Source organism: Pelodiscus sinensis, chromosome 10 (assembly GCF_052426305.1).
Source record: "Pelodiscus sinensis isolate ZL-2025 chromosome 10, ASM5242630v1, whole genome shotgun sequence".
In the NCBI taxonomy this organism is placed as follows: domain Eukaryota; kingdom Metazoa; phylum Chordata; order Testudines; family Trionychidae; genus Pelodiscus; species Pelodiscus sinensis.
Window position 1 is genome coordinate 39,496,680 of NC_143061.1, and position 18,320 is coordinate 39,514,999.

The 18,320-nt window shown below is 45.7% G+C and overlaps 1 protein-coding gene and 1 long non-coding RNA gene across 2 annotated transcripts in view; one reads left to right on the plus strand and one right to left on the minus strand.

Annotated features, from left to right (window-relative positions):
* Positions 1–1,501: 1,501 nt before the first annotated feature.
* On the minus strand, positions 1,502–18,134 carry LOC142830755 (uncharacterized). Its single transcript, XR_012906212.2, has 2 exons — positions 17,995–18,134; positions 1,502–3,054 (listed from the first exon to the last, which is right to left on the minus strand). It is a non-coding gene; the product is annotated as an uncharacterized LOC142830755 (long non-coding RNA).
* WDFY1 (WD repeat and FYVE domain containing 1) overlaps positions 17,815–18,320 on the plus strand; it is a 34,659-nt gene continuing 34,153 nt past the window's right edge. The window contains exon 1 of the mRNA XM_075937562.2: positions 17,815–18,184. Within this exon, the coding sequence (XP_075793677.1) occupies positions 18,015–18,184 (170 nt within the window). The 5' untranslated portion in view covers positions 17,815–18,014. The remainder of the gene's footprint in view (positions 18,185–18,320) is intronic.

Genomic DNA, 18,320 nt, shown 5'->3' on the forward strand with positions numbered 1-18,320 from the left:
CTTCATTAGCATAAGCGGGGAGCCGCCATTTTTAAATCCCCGCTGCTTCGAACCCCGTGTAGCGCGGCTACACGGGGCTCGAACTAGGTAGTTCGGACTAGGGTGCCTATTCCGAACTACCGGTACACCTCGTTTCACGAGGAGTAACGGTAGTTCGGAATAGGACCCTAGTCCGAACTACCTAGTTCGAGCCCCGTGTAGCCGCGCTACACGGGGTTCGAAGCAGCGGGGATTTAAAAATGGCGGCTCCCCGCTTATGCTAATGAAGCCCGGGAAATTCAAATCCCGGGCTTCATTAGCAAGTGCGGTATGCATACATTACCCCGCTAGTTCGAACTAGCGGGGTAGTGTAGACATACCCTTTGTTAGTACAGCTCTCAAAGCAGCTAATTAGCTCAGCCCTAAGCGCCACTGAACTTTGACACCTATGTGGTCCTCTTTTTGAGTACATCCAGGGCAGTAAACCACAGGATCTGAGTGAAGCGGAGAGGCCTCTTAGGACAGTGCCGTTCCATTGCCCACCTCTTAATTCACCATAGATCCAGAAAGGCGATCTGGTCACTGCTTGCCTTGCAACGGAGAGTACTGTTGGGTGAAACCAGATCTCCTTGCTTACAACCCCCAAAGAATTCATGGGGGGAAGTCAGTAGGAACCAGGTCCTGTTCCTATTCATGATTAACTGAATTTGCCAGACCTGGGGCTGGGTCTAGCTACTCCAGATTCAGTAGGAATCTGTTTTCCACTCAGCTCTAGTTAAAACCTCACTAAGAAATGTGGTATACCCAATACTAAGAAATCAGCAATTATAACTTTTCAGTTTAGATGGTAAGCCTTGCCAAATAGGGTTTGAGTAGGAGCTATCCGTGAGAAGGAACAGTGTGAACTCTGTATAGTAAGTAGGCTTTGAATTACGGTGGGACCAAAAAGTGATCATGTCTCCGGAAATGGAAAAAACAGCAACATTACCATGTGTCCTAACTTAGCCCTCTTCTCTACTTAAACAGCTACTTTATTCTTCCCTTCCATCACTTCAAAAAGCAACCAACCCACCAAAAAAACCCTTCTTCTCTTGGGAGGAGATGAAGCATTTGACTCATCAGGCACACTGGAAAGCTTCCTTTGAAAATCAGAAGGTGGGTCAAAACTGGATTTTCAACAGAAATAGTTTCATCATTAGTTATAGAGTTTGTGACCCCTTTGTTCATAATTTAGTGGCATGTCACTTATTGAACTGACCAGGAATCATAAACAATTTTCCAAGTAAAAGCTGCAGTCCTGAGCTAAGCAAAGACTCTGCTAATTACATAAAAGCTCTGGTATTGAGTAGTCAGTTAATCAGAAAGCTAAATTAACCAGCATTTCTGCTTTCTCCCAAACCAAATCATCAATCTAGTAACCAGCAGTATGAGGAGCAATTTAGCTATAACCACTTGAGCAATCTTGGAGTCACTGAGGATAGTTCTCTTAAAAAAAACAAAAAAACAAAACAAAAAAAACCACACACACACAGATCAGTAAACCTATGGAACTCCTGGCCAGAGGCTGTTGTGAAGACCAGGATTTTAACAGGTTCAAAAACTAGATAAATTCCTGGAGGTTAGGTCCATCAATGGCTATTAGCCAGGATGGGTAGGAATGGTGTCCCTAGTCTGTTTGTCAGAGGCTGGAAACGGATGACAAGAGAGGGATCACTTGATGACCTGTTCTGTTCACTCCCGCTGTAGCATCTGGCATTGGCCACTTAGGAAGACAGGATCCTGGGCTAGATGGACCTTTGGCCATAGTGGGGGTTCAGACATTCAAATAGTCTCACATTATGCAATTGCATATTCTGCACTTGACTTTTATGCAGAATATAAGTAATTTGAAATCAAGGGTTAGTCAAAACAAATCTTCCAAACTTTGGGCTGAATCTGTAGTGACCCTATCTCCTACACCACCTTCATCTACAATCGTAATTGGTGCTGATAACGATGACCCTGAAGCACTGCAAGATTCTGGAGTGCTTTCTGAATCCTCAAAGGAAGATTCAGTTATGTTCAGTATATTTTTAGTGTGAAGTATTTTTAATCTGGGAGTTCGTCATGCACTGCCCACAGTGATACGTAATGTCATCAGAACCTTTTGTATAGAAAACTTTACCTGTTTACACCCAAGTGCTTCAAGAAGCCAAGCCCTGGGCAGTGTCAGGGCTGGCCTTAAGGTGATTCAGCCGAATCGGGCCTCGTGCTTAAGGGGGCCCCGCACTCTGCACCCGGAAGTCAGCTCCCTCGGCTCAGCCAGTTGGGCTTCCCACACTTACCTGCGCACACTGCCAGCTGGTGTTGCTGCCATGCAGGTGAGCGGGGAGACGCCCGGGCATGACATCACGTCACGCCTGGGGTTTTGAAACTGAAAAGGTGGCGGTGGCACACGCGGTTTGGAGTCCGGCCCTGCAGAAGGTAGGGGAGGGGGAAAACTAGGAGGAGGTGTGGGAGAGGGGGGGGAAGAAAGGGGAAGGTACCAAGAGACAGGCTGGAGGAGAGACAAATGCCAGGGAGTCAAGTGCAGACAATGAGGGAAAGGGTAGGTGTCAGTGAGAGGGAGCACAGAGTGATGCTGGGAGAGGAGAGGGGAGGTACTGGGAGAGGGGAGGGCATTGGGAGCTGGAGGGGGGAGGGGAAGGTACTGGGAGAAGGCTTGAAAGAAGGGGTGGGCATGTGAAAGGTGGAAATGGAGCAAGGCATGTGTGAGAGCATGGGGGCATGAGGAGAATGGAGGCAGAAAGTGGTGAGGGGATGGGCATCAGGGAAAAAGGAGGCAGGGGCAGAGGGGGAAGGGGGAGGTATGAAGAGGATGCAGTGTTAAGGGAAGGTGCAGGTGCCAGGAGATTCTGGGGGTGAAGCAGAAGGGCAGACACCTGCAGGGGAGGGACCAGCACCAGAGGAGAGAGGCAGGGCAGGTGTGTAGAGGGAGGTGTTAGAAGAGGAGTAGCTCACATGATCAGAGTGGGGCTACTAGAGGAGTGGACACGGGAGAGAAGGGCTGGTGGAGAGGGACAGGTCGCAGGAGAGCTGAGGGCAGTGAGAAGGGCAGGAGTCAGGACAGCAGAGGAGGGTGAGGAGTTTGAGGGCAGCAGGCACCAGGGGAGATGATGGAGTAAGGAGAGGAGACATGGCAGCAGAGAGAAAAGGGAAAGGTTTATAAAATAACTTGGTATGCTGCCATGGCCAGTTTGTGCCTCGCGGTGCAGTTTGGGTTTGTGGGGATCAACTCATGGCCGGTGAGTGGGAGCCAAAACAAAAAAGTAGTCAGTGTAATGATCTGTTGATATGTTTTAGTAGTCATTGCTCATGAAAAATGCTGTCACATGGGTAGAAATCGGGTAAATATTGCATTTTATTAATATCAGCAGAACTGACTTAAATGGGGCCTATGTGTTGTGTAGTCTTGTCTTAATCTTTGTATTAATGCCTGTCAGTGTGAGAGAAGCTATTTGTATATATTTGCTTGCATATGCAACCACACTTAAGTTGAGGCCCTCAGCATGTTCTGTAAGTATCAGTGTGGCCCCTGGGGCTTCCAAAGTTGAGTCGCTATAGCTCATCCCTGACAGGTGTGTCTCTAACCTGGTCTTACATATCTGCAATTTAAGCCCATTGCTTCTCATCTTAACCTCAGAGGCCAAGCAGAACAATTTTTCTTCCTCCTCCTTATGATACCCTTTTAGATACTTGAAAGCTGCTCTCATCCCTTTTTGGTCTTATCTTTTCCAAGGTAAACAAGGCCAATTTCTTCAGTCTTGCCCCATATCTCATGTTCTCTAGCCCTTTCATCATTTGTGTTGATCTTCTCTGGACTTTCTCCAGTTTCTCCACATTTCCTGAAATGTGGCACCCAGAACTGGACATGATACTCCAGCTGGGGCCTAATGTAGATGGCTCATTCCTTGCCTAGGGGATGGGAGACTGGGCGGGTTAATTTCCAATCCTCCTGTTTATTCTTTTCCTAAGCCAGGAGGGCACAGTAGTTCTGATGGGGGTTGGAGAGGGGATGGAAGCCAGATCCAAGATCAATGAGCCCTGGGAAGCGGGCCCATTGAAAGGAGACTGGACCTGTGGATGCCTTGGGGGTCAGCAGCAAAGGCCTGCTTTGCAAAGTCCCCTCTTTGGAGGTGAATGTGGCAGCATTGAGACACCACCCAGAAGCAGGCGCCACAGGCACTAACTGCAGATTCATGGGACGGCTCTCACAGATCTTGCACATGCATAAGAGGATAGATCTACGGGGGGGGGGGGCAGTGGCATAGTGAGGGGGTCGGAGGGGTCAGTTGCCCCTGGGTGAAAAATAATATAAAATTGAGTTAAAAATAGATGTCACACATTTTTTAAAGGAATACCATATCTCCTGCCTTTTGTCTATTTTTGTCTCTTTAGGCCCCCAGTTAAAATTTTCAAAAGCACTTGAGTGACTAAAGTCATTTTTGAAAATTCGACTTGGAAATCTAAGCTCAGATTTCCAAAGGTAATTAAGCTCCTAAAGAGACAGTTGCCAACTCTGATCTTCAAAGATATCTATCTGATCTTTACACACCTTTGAAAATCTAGTCATAAGTGTCTTAGTCAGTTCTGAACGTGAGATGTAGGAGCCCAGTCCTAATTCCTTCAGACTCTTGTTTTTTAATTTGAACATTTATCTACACTAATTCCCCTCCTTTCTCTTTCACTATCCAATAAGTGCATGGATCAAAATTATAGGTGCTTTGTGAATATGTTGACTTGAGAGTGGAAAGATTTCATATTGTCATGTATGATTCCTAGTAACCCATCTCAAATATGAAAAACTAGGTTGATACCTGTTCATATCAGGAGCTGTTGAATTCAGTTCACCATTTGCAGTATCGCATTAGGATGTTTAGTGGAGAAGATATAGTTTTTTTTTTTTTTTTAATTTATACTGTGGGCAAAGCATGGGCTCACAAGAATTCCTCCATTGTTTTACCATGAGTCTCAAAACATTTGGACTACGTCTAGACTGGCATGATTTTCCGCAAATGCTTTTAACGGAAAAGTTTTCCGTTAAAAGCATTTGCGGAAAAGAGCATCTAGACTGGCACAGACGCTTTTCCGCATAAGTACTTTTTGCGGAAAAGCGTCTGTGCCAATCTAGATGCGCTTTTGCGCAAAAAAGCCCCGGTCGCCATTTTCGCGATCGGGGCTTTTTTGCGCAAAACAAATCTAAGCTGTCTACACTGGCCCTTTTGCGCAAAAGCTTTTGTGCAAAAGGACTTTTGCCCCAACGGTAGCAGCATAGTATTTCCGCAAGAAGCACTGATTTCTTACATGAAATCGTCCATGTTCTTGCGGAAATTCAAGCGGCCAGTGTAGACAGCTGGCAAGTTTTTCCGCAAAAGTCTAGAGACAGTCTTGGTGTTTTTCTAAAGGCCTTGAGTCAATTGATTATGTAGGAATCTCAGCTTTCATTTTAAAAAAGTTCTTTATACTTCTGGGCCTTACAGCTAAGGAGGAAAGCTTTAAAACATGAACCCTAAATACTCAAGAAACAAAAGGCCAATAAAAATCCAACATGTTTTATTTTTAAAAAATCTTATGATTTGTAGATCATTCTCATAGCTTTGTGTAGGCGTTCCTTGTGATTTTTGGGTTGGCAATACTGCTCTTTGGTGAATTTAGAGAGGTCACTCCCTTCAGTTCCCCTTTCCACCTTCCTTTTTTGTCACAGGTCATCAGAGAATCGTAGAGACAATGGAGAGTAGGGTAAGTCCATGACTATGGTTAATGACTGGTCAGGGTGACTAACTATTATCAGCCAGTGGTCTGAATGAGCTATCTACGGCCATCTGTTAATCAACTGTAGGAAAAGGCTTCATGAGCAGACCTTATTTATATAGAGAACCTACTTTGCCACAGATCAGTAGACACACTTGCTGTGTCAAGGTTATCAATTTTGGCTCTTTTTGGTTGACTTGGAGCTGGGAGAATGAAATGTTGTTATCCATATTGTATGATTAAAAAGTTAAAGACCTGAACTTAATATGACCGGGTCTACCATAACTTGAACGCTAAGCAGAGGATACTGAGTCACATCTAACTGAAAGTCACAGAAGATGGAAACCGGTTTTATTTCTGGTGGTGTAGAGTCTATTTGCGAGTCCTCAAATATATCTGACACTTTACAACCAGGATGTGTCTATACTGGCCACTTATTCCGGAAAATCAGCCGCTTTTCTGGAATAACTTGTCAGCTGTCTACACTGGCCCCTTGAATTTCCGGAAAAGCACTGATAATCTACTGTAAAATCATCAGTGCTTTTCCGGAAAAACTATGCTGCTCCCGTTCGGGCAAAAGTCCTTTTCCAGAAAACTGTTCCGGAAAAGGGCCAGTGTAGACAGCACAGATTTCTTTTCCGCAAAAAAGCCCCGATCGCGAAAATGACGATCGGGGCTTTTTTGCGGAAAAGCGCGTCTACATGGGCACGGACGCTTTTCCGGAAAAAGTGCTTTTCCGGAAAAGCATCCTGCCAATGTAGACGTGCTTTTTCCAGAAATACTTATACCAGAAAACTGTTCCGTTTTAAGCATTTCCGGAAAAGGGTGCCAGTGTAGACGTAGCCCCAGTGTTTAAAGGCAGAGCTGACTAGAATCAATTGAGAGTCCTTGTCTTGTCTCAGTGATGGTTTGAGCAAAAATCATTGATAAAATCTTGTGTAGACAGACCTTGGACTCAACATGCAGGCAGTGCAAAGGAGGCGATGGTGGTGAGGTACCATATTACCTAGTGAAATCATTGGTGCTGAAATCACTAAGGACTGGAATTTGACAACAGAACTGACACTTTCTTAACAGACTTCATTTTTGCTATTTAAAAAGTAAATCAATGTAACAGAAAACTGCAACGCTCTCTGGTAACTTTTTAAAAATCAAACTTTACACTTTATTGAAAAAATTGGATAGTTTGCAATTGAAAATATTTGACCTACACTTAAGGCAACTGATCTAATTTTGTGTAAAATTTTGCATAATAAAGGATGGCTTTTTTTTTAAGTGTTCTCCTACAGGCAGTCCCTGGGTTACGTACAAGATAGGGACTGTAGGTTTGTTCTTAAGTTGAATCTGTATGTAAGTCGGAACTGGCGTCCAGATTCAGCCGCTGCTGAAACTGACCAGCGGCTGACTACAGGAAGCCCGAGGCAGAATTGCTCTGCCCCGGGCTTCGTGGAATCAGCCGCTGATCAGTTTCAACAGGCTGAATCTGGACGCCAGTTCCGACTTACATACAGATTCAACTTAAGAACCCCAGGCGTCCCCAAGTCAGCTGCTGCTGAAACCGATCAGCGGCTGATTCCAGGAAGCCCAGGACAGAGCAACTCTGCCTCGGGCTTCCTGTAGTCAGCGCTGGTCAGTTTCAGCAGCAGCTGAATTGGGGACGCCTGGGGCAGAGCAGCTGGGGTGCTGCCGGGTTGGTTTTTTATGGATTTTTGAATATCTATCCAAGACCTTCTGGAAAGTGGATATTTTTCTGCCATCTTTATTATTTCTCTACTTCCATCTTAGTCACATAAAGGAATACTGTTGATGTGGCTGGGCCCTAATTAATCTTTTCCTCCCACTACCTATGCTCTAACTTTTCCATCAATGTGTGAAATTAATTTTGTGTACTGAAGCATGTGCAGATGTGCACCTACGAATGGGTATGTGTGAAGCCCCAATCCGTGAGAGGTGTGTGGAGGAAGGGGACAGACAGAGGGAGTATGGGATGCAGGTGGAACTGCAGGTTGGCCACCACTGTCCGGGTACGTCTAGACTGTGGGGGCGTTTCCGGGATACTGGAAAAACCCCACAGTATCCCGAGGTATCCTGGAAAAACTCTGCCGTGTCCAGGGAAGGCATTTGCTTTTCTGCTCCCCCCCCCCCCCCCCCGGGAAGAGCAAATGTGCTCTTTCGGAAGCCCTGTATTCCTCGTTCAATGAGGAAGAAGGGATCTTTCGAAAGAGGGTGATTTTCCAAAATTTCAAAATAATGTCAGTTATTTTGAAATAACTGTGCTGTGTAGATACACCCTTAGGTATCTTTATTTGGTATACAGCAATGCTATGCTGGGGCCATCAGACTCAAACTCCACTCTGTGCCTGACATGTCCCCTAAACATGTCCTCAGGTTCCAAAGTTGCATATAAATGTCTCCCTTTATGTAGACTACACATCTCATGCACTTACTACAGCTGCCATTTTTTGATTGGATTCTTTTCTTTGCAGGAACCAATCCCTGTGCAGCACCCATTGTCCAGGCTCTGATCATGGTTCATCTTGCTCTTTACCTCACCTCTACACTCCTCTACAATCTTCTTATCTAGTTAATTGTAAATAGTTCCCTGCTGCTTCTCCCTTTTATCTTACATGGCTCAGACTTTGTCGCCCTGGCCTACTGACCTATTTACCTATCTTATTTAATATAAACCTTCTGTTTTCAACCAAATAATTTATGTCCTTTCCTAATCCTATCTTCCAAAAAATGAGGCCGTCCTCCATAACAGACCAAGTTTCAGCTATGACATCCCTATTCCAACCCTACCTGGTTGTAACTGTCAATCACTCCCCAGTTCCTGTCAGACCACCACTTGTAGAGGGGTTCACAGTAGCAGAACTGCTTCCAGACCCAGATTTCCACACTGCCCATACATCTGAAGTACTGTTGCTCTTTCACTTGTCCAGTTTGAGCCTTTTTGTTAGTTATTGACAACTAGTAGTCTACATGTTTTGTCATCATTGGTCCCCATCACCATAGAATGGAATCATCCTCCTAGGGACTGACTGAACTCTGTTAAAACAAAGAATCTAATGATCTGCTTTAACTTTAAGCATGCACTTAAAGGCTCTGCTGGATTGTGATTCAGTGGATTCAGGGGTGGACAATAATTTTTGATGGGGTGGGAGGGACGCTCTAAGAATTTGGTAAATGGTCAAGGGCTGAACTCTTCCATTATATTAATGAAGAAAGTGCAAAGATCTGGGATGGAGGTTGGGTGCAGAAGGGAGCTTGGAGTAAGGGATTGGGGTGAGGGATCTGGAAAGGCAGTTTGGGTGAAGGAGGAGGTTGTGACCTGGGGCAACAGATGGGGTGAGGAGGGGGTGCAGGGCCTGGGAGGGGACTGTGATCTTAGTAAGGGGTTTGGGTTGTGACTGGGATGGGGGATTAGGGTGCAGGGTGTGGAAGCAGTATGGGTGCAGGAGAGGATTCTGACTGGGGAGAGGGGTGTAGGAAGAGGAAGTGCAGGGCCTGGGAGCGGGTTGTGACTTGAGGAGGGTGTAGGAGGGGATGCAGAGTCTGGGAAGGTGCATGGGAGCTGGAGTAAGAGTGCAGAAGGTTTGGGTTGCATGGGGCAAGGGGGCAGATGGTTGGGGGAGGGAGAGGCTGGGGTGCCAGAGACAGACTTTGGCTGGGAGACCTTACCTGGCTCCCAGCCAGCAGCCCATCAGGTTCCTTAGCCAGGGTTCTTGCCTTCAGGCCCCATACTGCTCAGGGCAGCTGCAAGGGGTCATGTTTACAGCTCTGAACTGAATGCTGCAAGCCTGGGGGATGAGGGGCACTTCACATGCTGCCTGTCTTGCAAACAGGCAGCTGCTATTGGCCAGAAAATCTCTCTTCGCTTCCCTCCAGGCTCTCAGCATTCAGAAACACATGCATGGCCCTGCAGCCGGCTGTACTGAGTCAAGCGGGGGTGGGGCATGCAGGAAGCCGGCTGAGGCTCTCATGGGCCGGATCTGGCAGCTTGGTGGGCCGGATCTGGCCCACAGATCATATTTTGTCCAGCCCAGGCTTAGTTCCTTATAGGATTAATCCTTTATGTGAACAGCATTTTTCATAGCAAAGAATCTACTGATGATTAGGATAAGGGAAGTTGAAAAATTTGCTGTGTGTTTTCAGTGACATTTCATTTTTTTCTCTTTTTAAAAGGAAACTTATTTTTAAATTGTCCCACAAAACCAGGTTAAAAGAGCCAATAATATTGTGGTGAATATCCTGACTTTTGATGGCTTTGTCATATGACAAGGGTAGTATTTAAACATCCACTCCTATGGATGTTTTAATAAAACCTCATTATTTTACTGACACTTATTCAAGGAAAGAATACAGTTTGTCATCTGTAAAGTAGTGAGACATATCCATTATACAATTTGGTACTACTGTACTAATAAACAAGCATGATTAGATCACCCTCTTGTGGCCAAAATATGAACTTGCAATTGTATTTAATTATTGCAAAGAAAGCTTTTACTTGCAATTAAATGGTTGCATCATATTGAGCCCTAATCACAAATGAAAGTAACTCTGTACTAACCGAGTACAGAAAGGAAAAGATCTCCCCAAAAAATTCAACTACAACGATCTCTAGATTTATCTTTGAGATTAGTAACCTGCTGCTCTAAGGAATGAGACACCACAAAGTCAAAAACAATTTTCCAAATATTACTTTTATTTTTTGCCAAAATCCCATTTTTGTTTTAGCATTGGAACTGGTCTAATGGCTCAGACCAGTGGTGCCGTTAGTTTAATGCCCTGTCTCTGACTGAGGGTAGGTGAAGTTAGCACTAGCTCCCTCAGGTACATCTAGACTGCTGATTTTTATCAGAAAAAGGTATGGAAATTGCACTCTGCAATTTGTGTACTTTTTTCCAATTGTTTTTTCGGAAGAGGCTTTTCCAAAATTTGGCCTGTCTGCACTGGCCCAAATTTCGGAAAAGCCTTCTTTTTTGGAAGAACCCTTCTTCCTCGTGGAAGAGGAAGACAGGGCTTCTGAAAGAGCACATCTGTTCTTCTGCAAAAACAGCGGAAGAGCAGATGCATTCCCTGGATGTGCAAGAGTTTTTCCGGGATATGGGAAAGTGTAGACATAGCCTCAGAGGAAGCAGCTTTGCTGCAGACAGTTCTGGAGTAACCTGTCCCCGGGAAAAGTTTCCTCTGAACCCCCAATAGCTAGTAGCTGACTTTTACCATGAAGGGTGATTAGGGTTGCCAGGTGTCCGGTATTGACTCAGACAGTCTGGTATTTTCGCATCCTGTCCGGTAAAAAAAAAAAAAAAAAAATCAGACAATACCAGACACCTAAAATGTCTGGTACTTTCTGGGGTTTTTTTCCCTGCCAGGAGGCAAAAATACCAAACTCCTGGCAACCCTATGACACACTCAGCAACTGGTCCCTGACCCCTTGCTTACCTGGTTCCGTAGGGAAGCTCGATCAAAAAAACAAGATGGCCTCTGGCAAAAAGCCTAAAGACCTAAGCAAGGGGAAGCAATGCCTTCCCTGGATCTTAGTGCTCAACCTCTCCTCTTTCTATCCTTATTCTGACTCTGCACACACTTAAAGGGGCCATGCTGTTTTATATTATTTATGTATTTTTTTGCTTAACTTTTGGGGTCCTTTTTCTCAACAACTTTGGTCCCCCCCTTTTTCCCCTTAGCAGAATTTTTCCCCAGTGTTTATTTTGGGGAGAGGGGGACTGTTTGGTATTTTGGTTAAATCATCTGGCAACCCTAAAGGTGCTGTTCCTTTATCTATCGTCATGGAGCCACAGCTTTAGGGAACAGATTCTAGGAGGAACTACCTCAGAGAGCCAGATTCCCCATGGACTCACTCTTACTGCACAGGGTAGGCTGTTATACCCTCACTGTTTCCTTGCACTGAACCACAGGGGCTCTAGCATGCCTGTTTCGCACTGAGTTCAGCAAGTCCAGCTAAGAGAGACTCCTGGTAGAGATATGCACACTTTGGGGATTAATGCAAACATTTGTGGGGTCACTCCAACAGCATTGTTGAAACTGTAGAGCATGAGAGTCAGCTGGAGCACAGCCTAGGAAATTCTTAGGTTGGCATAGAGCAAGGAAAGTCACTTGCTGAACTCAGTGGTACCAAGAGGGCTGTGGGCCAATTTAAGTTATTAGGCAGGGGCTCAGTCAGAGGGGAGCCTTTTCCCAAGACAGAAATGCTGCGTGAAGGCAGTACGTGTGGAATGAGGCTCTCTGTGGCACAGTCTCCTAAGCTGCCAAATGGAAAGCTAATTTGACATCATCCTGTGCCAGCCTGGGTTAGTCTACCCCTCTGGATTTTGTGCAATTTCCATATCAAGATAAACTGAATGTGTCATGGTTTTAATGAACTATCTACAACAAAGGGGGAGAACAAGTGCTGTCTGTTCTTTCATATTAAGTACACAGTGGCTGGAAATGTGCATGTTAAAGTTCCAGATTTCCAAAACGGTGACACGGGCAGCCGGAATAGGGGAAGAATCATATTGGTGTAGAAGTAAAAAAAGATTGTCACCAGGGAAGAGGAGAGAGACAATTCCCTGAGCAAAGGGAGGTAACTGATAAAAGATTCAGTCATTGCCATAAAGCAGTCACCATTCTCATAATAAAGTTCTTACATTGCAAAATGCAAAGCAAGGCAGACTGCCCACAGTGCCAATGCACATGTTTTGCTTTCTCCCAGAAATCTGTTCAGTCTGAAGCACACAGTGGCTTCAGTCCCTGCTCTGCTGGGATTAAAGGCCAACATTTTTCCCCAAAAAACTATTATGACTTTTCTAGAAGCTCCTGAGGAAGCTCAGAACCATGTCACAAATGGGCTATGGCTGTTGTTTTACAAGCGCATTTATGTGCTGACATCGCTTCAAGCTATTGTTGCTGCTATTTGGTTAATAAATCACCTTTCAAAACAGACATTTAGTTGCTTAAGTACTGAAAACAATTTCTGCAAAGTGCAGCAAAGAAAGGGCTCTGCAAACTTCAGGTGTACGCAGGGCCCTTTATGACTGTAAATTAAGATTCTAGAATAGCTCACCTCACATCCCTGGAGATAATGTCATCAGTGTTTGTAAAGCACTTGAGTACTGTGATGACAACACCATAGAAAACCCCTGGGGAAATGAATAATCATTCAGTGCAGGGCATTTTAATCCTTCCCTGCTATCAGGCATTGCTAAGGGAATGAACCTTGCTATGTTCTATAACTCAATGTTTTTACAACAAGTTGTTGGCCTATCACTAGAGATCTCAGTACAGTGTCTTTCATCTGGTCCTTGTCCTTTCTGGTGGCTGGCTTAGTTTGGGTAGTCCTACTAGGAGCTGGGGCTCCCACCAGCATAGCACTCAGGACCACTAGAATATGCCGCCTTTTCACCAATCCAGATACAGCCTCAGGAAAGTACACAGTGAATGAAACACATGGAAGAAATACTGACTAGCTGCTCATCCATCCAGTGCTCTGAATGAGGCTGTGGTGGGAGGGGGCAGGGAATAGTATGTAATTAAAGACTGTATTGTACTATACATGCTCTTTAGGGCAGAATTGAAGTTCTGGCATTAATTCTGGCTTTCCCTAACTTTGCAGCCTTAATACGTTTTTAATGTAGACCTTTAAAAATTAATATTTAATTATTTAGACTGAACTGGCTTCTATAAACAATCTCATACTTCATATTTCTAACTTTACATACGAGAATGATACATGCATCAAAATAGGATATACGAAATCAGCAGATTGTAACATTTAAATTGATAGGTTACATGAGGTATTTTGTCTAAAACATCTTTCAGTTATGCATATTTATAGTCATAAGCCAATTTTCATAGACCATGGAGGGGAACCATCACACTGAATTCTATTCCCACTGTCACTGTGGTGTTCCAAATAACCATGGTGCAAAGTATGGCGACACCCATGAAGTGCAAAAGAACATGGAACTGATACAACAGATCTGCTTAAATCACATATGGTCACAGGAGGCTCACTAATTCACTGATGTAGGCTGTGTGTATACTAGGAGGGTTCTGTTGGTCTAGATGATATAGCTATCTTGGCAATACTTTTAAGTGTAGACTTGGTTTTAGACAGCAACAGCCCCACAGACATAGAGGAATCCCATCACTGTGGGTTCTACAAGTCCCAAACTCTGGGCCTGTATCAACCTATCAGGATGGAAATATGATGGAAACAACATAGAACAATGATTCAAAATGATGTGAGCAAATGAATAACACATGAAAGCTTTAAATATCACAGGATAAATTACGGTAGCATAAACTATCCTCCTGGCATTCATAGAGGGTATGTCTACACTACCCCGCTAGTTCGAACTAGCGGGGTAATGTAGGCATACCGCACTTGCAAATGAAGCCCAGGATTTGAATTTCCCGGGCTTCATTTGCATAAGCGGGGAGCCGCCATTTTTAAAACCCCGCTGGTTCGAACCCCGTGCAGCGCGGCTACACGGAGCTCGAACTAGGTAGTTTGAACTAGGATTCCTATTCTGAACTACCGGTACACCTCGTGGAACGAGGAATCCTAGTTCGAACTACCTAGTTCGAGCCCCGTGTAGCCGCACTGCACGGGGTTCGAACCAGCGGGGTTTTAAAAATGGCGGTTCCCCGCTTATGCAAATGAAGCTCGGGAAATTCAAATCCCGGGCTTCATTTGCAAGTGCGGTATGCCTACATTACCCTCCTAGTTCGAACTAGGAGGGTAGTGTAGACATACCCTTAGTGACATAAATTGCCTACACTACCACTGTGAGACTTTCAGAAGTGGGTACTGGATGTAGGACAACTGACAAGTACCAGGAGTTATTTAGGAAAATCCTAAAGAGGACTGGGGCTCAGAGGTGGAGAGGAAGCATGGAAAGGCCTCAAAACTCCAGGCAAAATCTGCATGATGGTGAAGCATTAATAATGCAAAACACAAATGTCTAATGGAGGTGAAAATGGCTGACATGCTATTGAATGAGACAATATGGAATGGGTACGCTGAGGGGGATTGGCTTTTTGTCTGTCTCAGATCACATGTGTGAGTGATGTCAGGCTTGCACAAGGAAGGATAAAGGATCTGCTACTGCTGTCAGTAAAGGGAGCTCTCCTTTATCTTAGGAAATAGAGACCTGTGTCTATAGAGCAGGGATGAGGAACCTTTTTTGGGTCGGGGCCACTTACCCACAGAAAAATTAGTCAGGGGTCACACACAAGTGGGCATTGATTCTTTGGCAAAGTGTCTGAGACGTTTGTCCAATGTACATAGCAGACGGACACTTTCGGCCCCCCACTATCTCCGAGATACTACTGACTTCCTAAGGAAACTACAAAACATCGATAACCTCCCCCATCACACCATCCTTGCCACCATGGATGGAGAAGCTCTATACACCAACATCCCACATGAAGATGGATTACAAGCAATTAGAAACACTATCCCAGAGGACACCACTGCCAATCTGACAGCAGACCTATGTAACTTTGTTCTCACCCACAATTATTTCCAGTTTGAGAACAATTTATACCTTCAGATTAGTGGGACAGCCATGGGTACATGCATAGCCCCACAGTACGCTAACATCTTTATGGCTGACTTAGAACAACGTTTCCTCAGCTCCCGTCCCCTTTTATCCCTTCTCTACTTACGCTACATCGATGACATCTTTATGATCTGGACACATGGCCAAGAAACACTGGAGACATTCCACAGAGATTTTAACAACCTACACCCCACCATCAATCTCAGCCTGAACCATTCTACACGAGAGATCCATTTCCTGGACACCACAGTACAAATCACCAATGGAAAATTAGACACCACTCTCTACAGAAAACCCACCGACTCATACAGTTACCTACATGCCTCCAGCTCACATCCAGAACTCACCATACGATCCATCGCCTATAGCCAAGCCCTTCGATACAACCCCATCTGCTCTAATCCCACTGACAGAGACCAGAAACTTCAGGATCTCTACCAAGCATTTATAAACCTCAACTACCCACCCGGAGAAATAAAAAAACAAATTGAAAGATCCAGACAAAAACCTAGAAACCATCTACAGACCCAAGAAAACCAACAATAGAACACCACTTGTCATCACCTTGGGTATGTCTAAACTACATGGCTCCGTCGATGGAGCCATGTAGATTAGGCTGATTCGCATTGGGAAATGAAGCCGCGATTTAAATAATTGCGGCTTCCTTTAAATTTAAATGGCTGCCGCGCTCTGCCGACCAGCTGATGATCAGCTGTTTGTCGGCAGATCGGGGCAGCCTGGACGCGCAGCTGTCGACAAGGAAGCCTTTGTTGACGGGCGCAGGTAAACCTCGATTCACAAGGCAGACCTGCACCGGTTGACAAAGGCTTCCTTGTCGACAGCGGCTTCATTTCCCTCTGCCGATCAGCCTAATCTATATGGCTCCATCGACGGAACCATGTAGTTTAGACACACCCGTACAGCCCCCAACACATTATCAATAAACTACAACCTATACTGGAACAGGATACTAAACTCCGAGAGGCTCTGGGAGACAGACCCATAGTCTCTTATAGACCTAACCTCAAGATGATTTGAAGGCTTCAATATCTGAGATATAGGTGAGAGGATTATTCTAGGAGGGGGTGGGTGAGATTCTGTGGCCTGCACTGTGCAGGGGGTCAGACTAGATGATCATAATGGTCTCTTCCGACCTTAAAGTCTATGAGTCTATGATTCTTACCAACAACCACAGGACATACCACACTAATACCAACCCTGGAACCTTCCCTTGCAACAAACCCCGTTGCCAGCTTTGTCCACACATTCACTCTGCTGATACCATTATTGGACCTAACCAATCGAGTTATAAGATCAAGAACACATATTCCTGCCCATCCAGAAATATAATTTATGCTATCATGTGCCGAAAGTGTCCATCTGCTATGTACATTGGACAAACATCTCAGACACTTCGCCAAAGAATCAATGCCCACAAAACAGATATTAGACAGGATCACAAAGACAAAACAGTTTCTTGCCATTTCAACCAGAAAGGGCATTGTCTCAATGACTTGATTACTTGCATCCTGCTTCAAAGACCTTTTCACACCAGACTTGAAAGAGAATCCTCTGAACTGTCATTCATGCTTAAATTCGACACTTTACATCTCGGTCTAAACAAAGATATTAATTAACTTACCCATTACAAAGATAGCTTCCCCAATTATCACCTCTAATATCATTAGTTCACAGACATTTACCTTCCCCCATCCCCTTTCTGTGCTGAAATTTGATTTGTCCTTTTCATGTGTATTCATTTTTTTGATTGTATCCTTTGGTATATATGGTTGTGCCAATTTTCTTCCACTATTTGGTCTGAGGAAGTGGGTCTGGCCCATGAAAGCTCATCACCTAATAAACCATCTTGTTAGCCTTTAAAGTGCTACATAGTCCCGTTTTTTGTTTTGGAATACATTTGTATGTGCACTAAAGCATGTGCAAATATGCACAACTAGTAGGCATTAAAAAAACCTCACTATAGGCGCTCTGCTAATCATCTGAGTAGCATTAGAATCTGCCCTGAGCAGCCATACAGGCTTACAGGGAACACTGCTCCCTGGGAGACCTGCTGTGGAGAGCCCCCAGTCCCAGCCCTATGGGGAAAGCACAAAGTTGGGCTGGGCTGGCTTCTCATGATCCCTCCTCACTGTTGCCATTGGAGGCCTGTGGGAGGGTGGTGCTCGGGGCTCTGTGCTGTGTCTGTGCCAGCACCATTGACATCTTAGTCTATCCTGGATCACCCCAGAGGACACCACACCAAACCTGTTGCAAAAACAAATGCCCCGCTTTTCTATAAAATACGACCAGAAACAATTCTGTCCCGCAAAAGGGCAGCGCTATTGGTAGGAAAAGCTCCATCTCACTGTGTGCTGCCCTCGGTCTTAAGGCTCTACTGCTCTGAAGAATACGCAGCCCGGAATCAGGACCTTTTACAGGCTCTTCTACTTCAGAGCATACGGGAGCCTCTGCCTGGTACTGGGGCCTTCCGGTCTGCGCCGCTAATCTGATACGAAGGGCGCTCCACGCTTTCCTGCGGCGTCACTACTCGTGGAATTACGGGACCCTCCTCGCTTCTCGTGGCGCCGCTACAGCTGGAATTACGGGAGCCCGTGGCGTTCTTATCCCCCTCCCGGCCGAGCGGAGCCTTCACCTCTGGCCGTCACTCAGCGCATGGGCCGCCCCCGGCGGAGGCTCCGCACCGACATGGCGGCCGAGATCCACGCCAGGCCGCAGAGCAGCCGGCCCGTGCTGCTCAGCAAGGTGGAGGGGCACCAGGACGCGGTGAGCGCCGCGCTGCTCATCCCCAAGGAGGACGGGCTCATCACGGCCAGCGACGACAGGTGGGCGCCGGGGGGGCCCTGCGCGCGCCAGCGTCTCCCGGGGCCGCCGGCCCCTTCCCCTCAGGCTGCCCCCCCTGTCGGCCCCGCCCCGCGGGGGGAGCCCGGGGGCGCGGCCCTGCGCGCGGTTCCGGGTCGG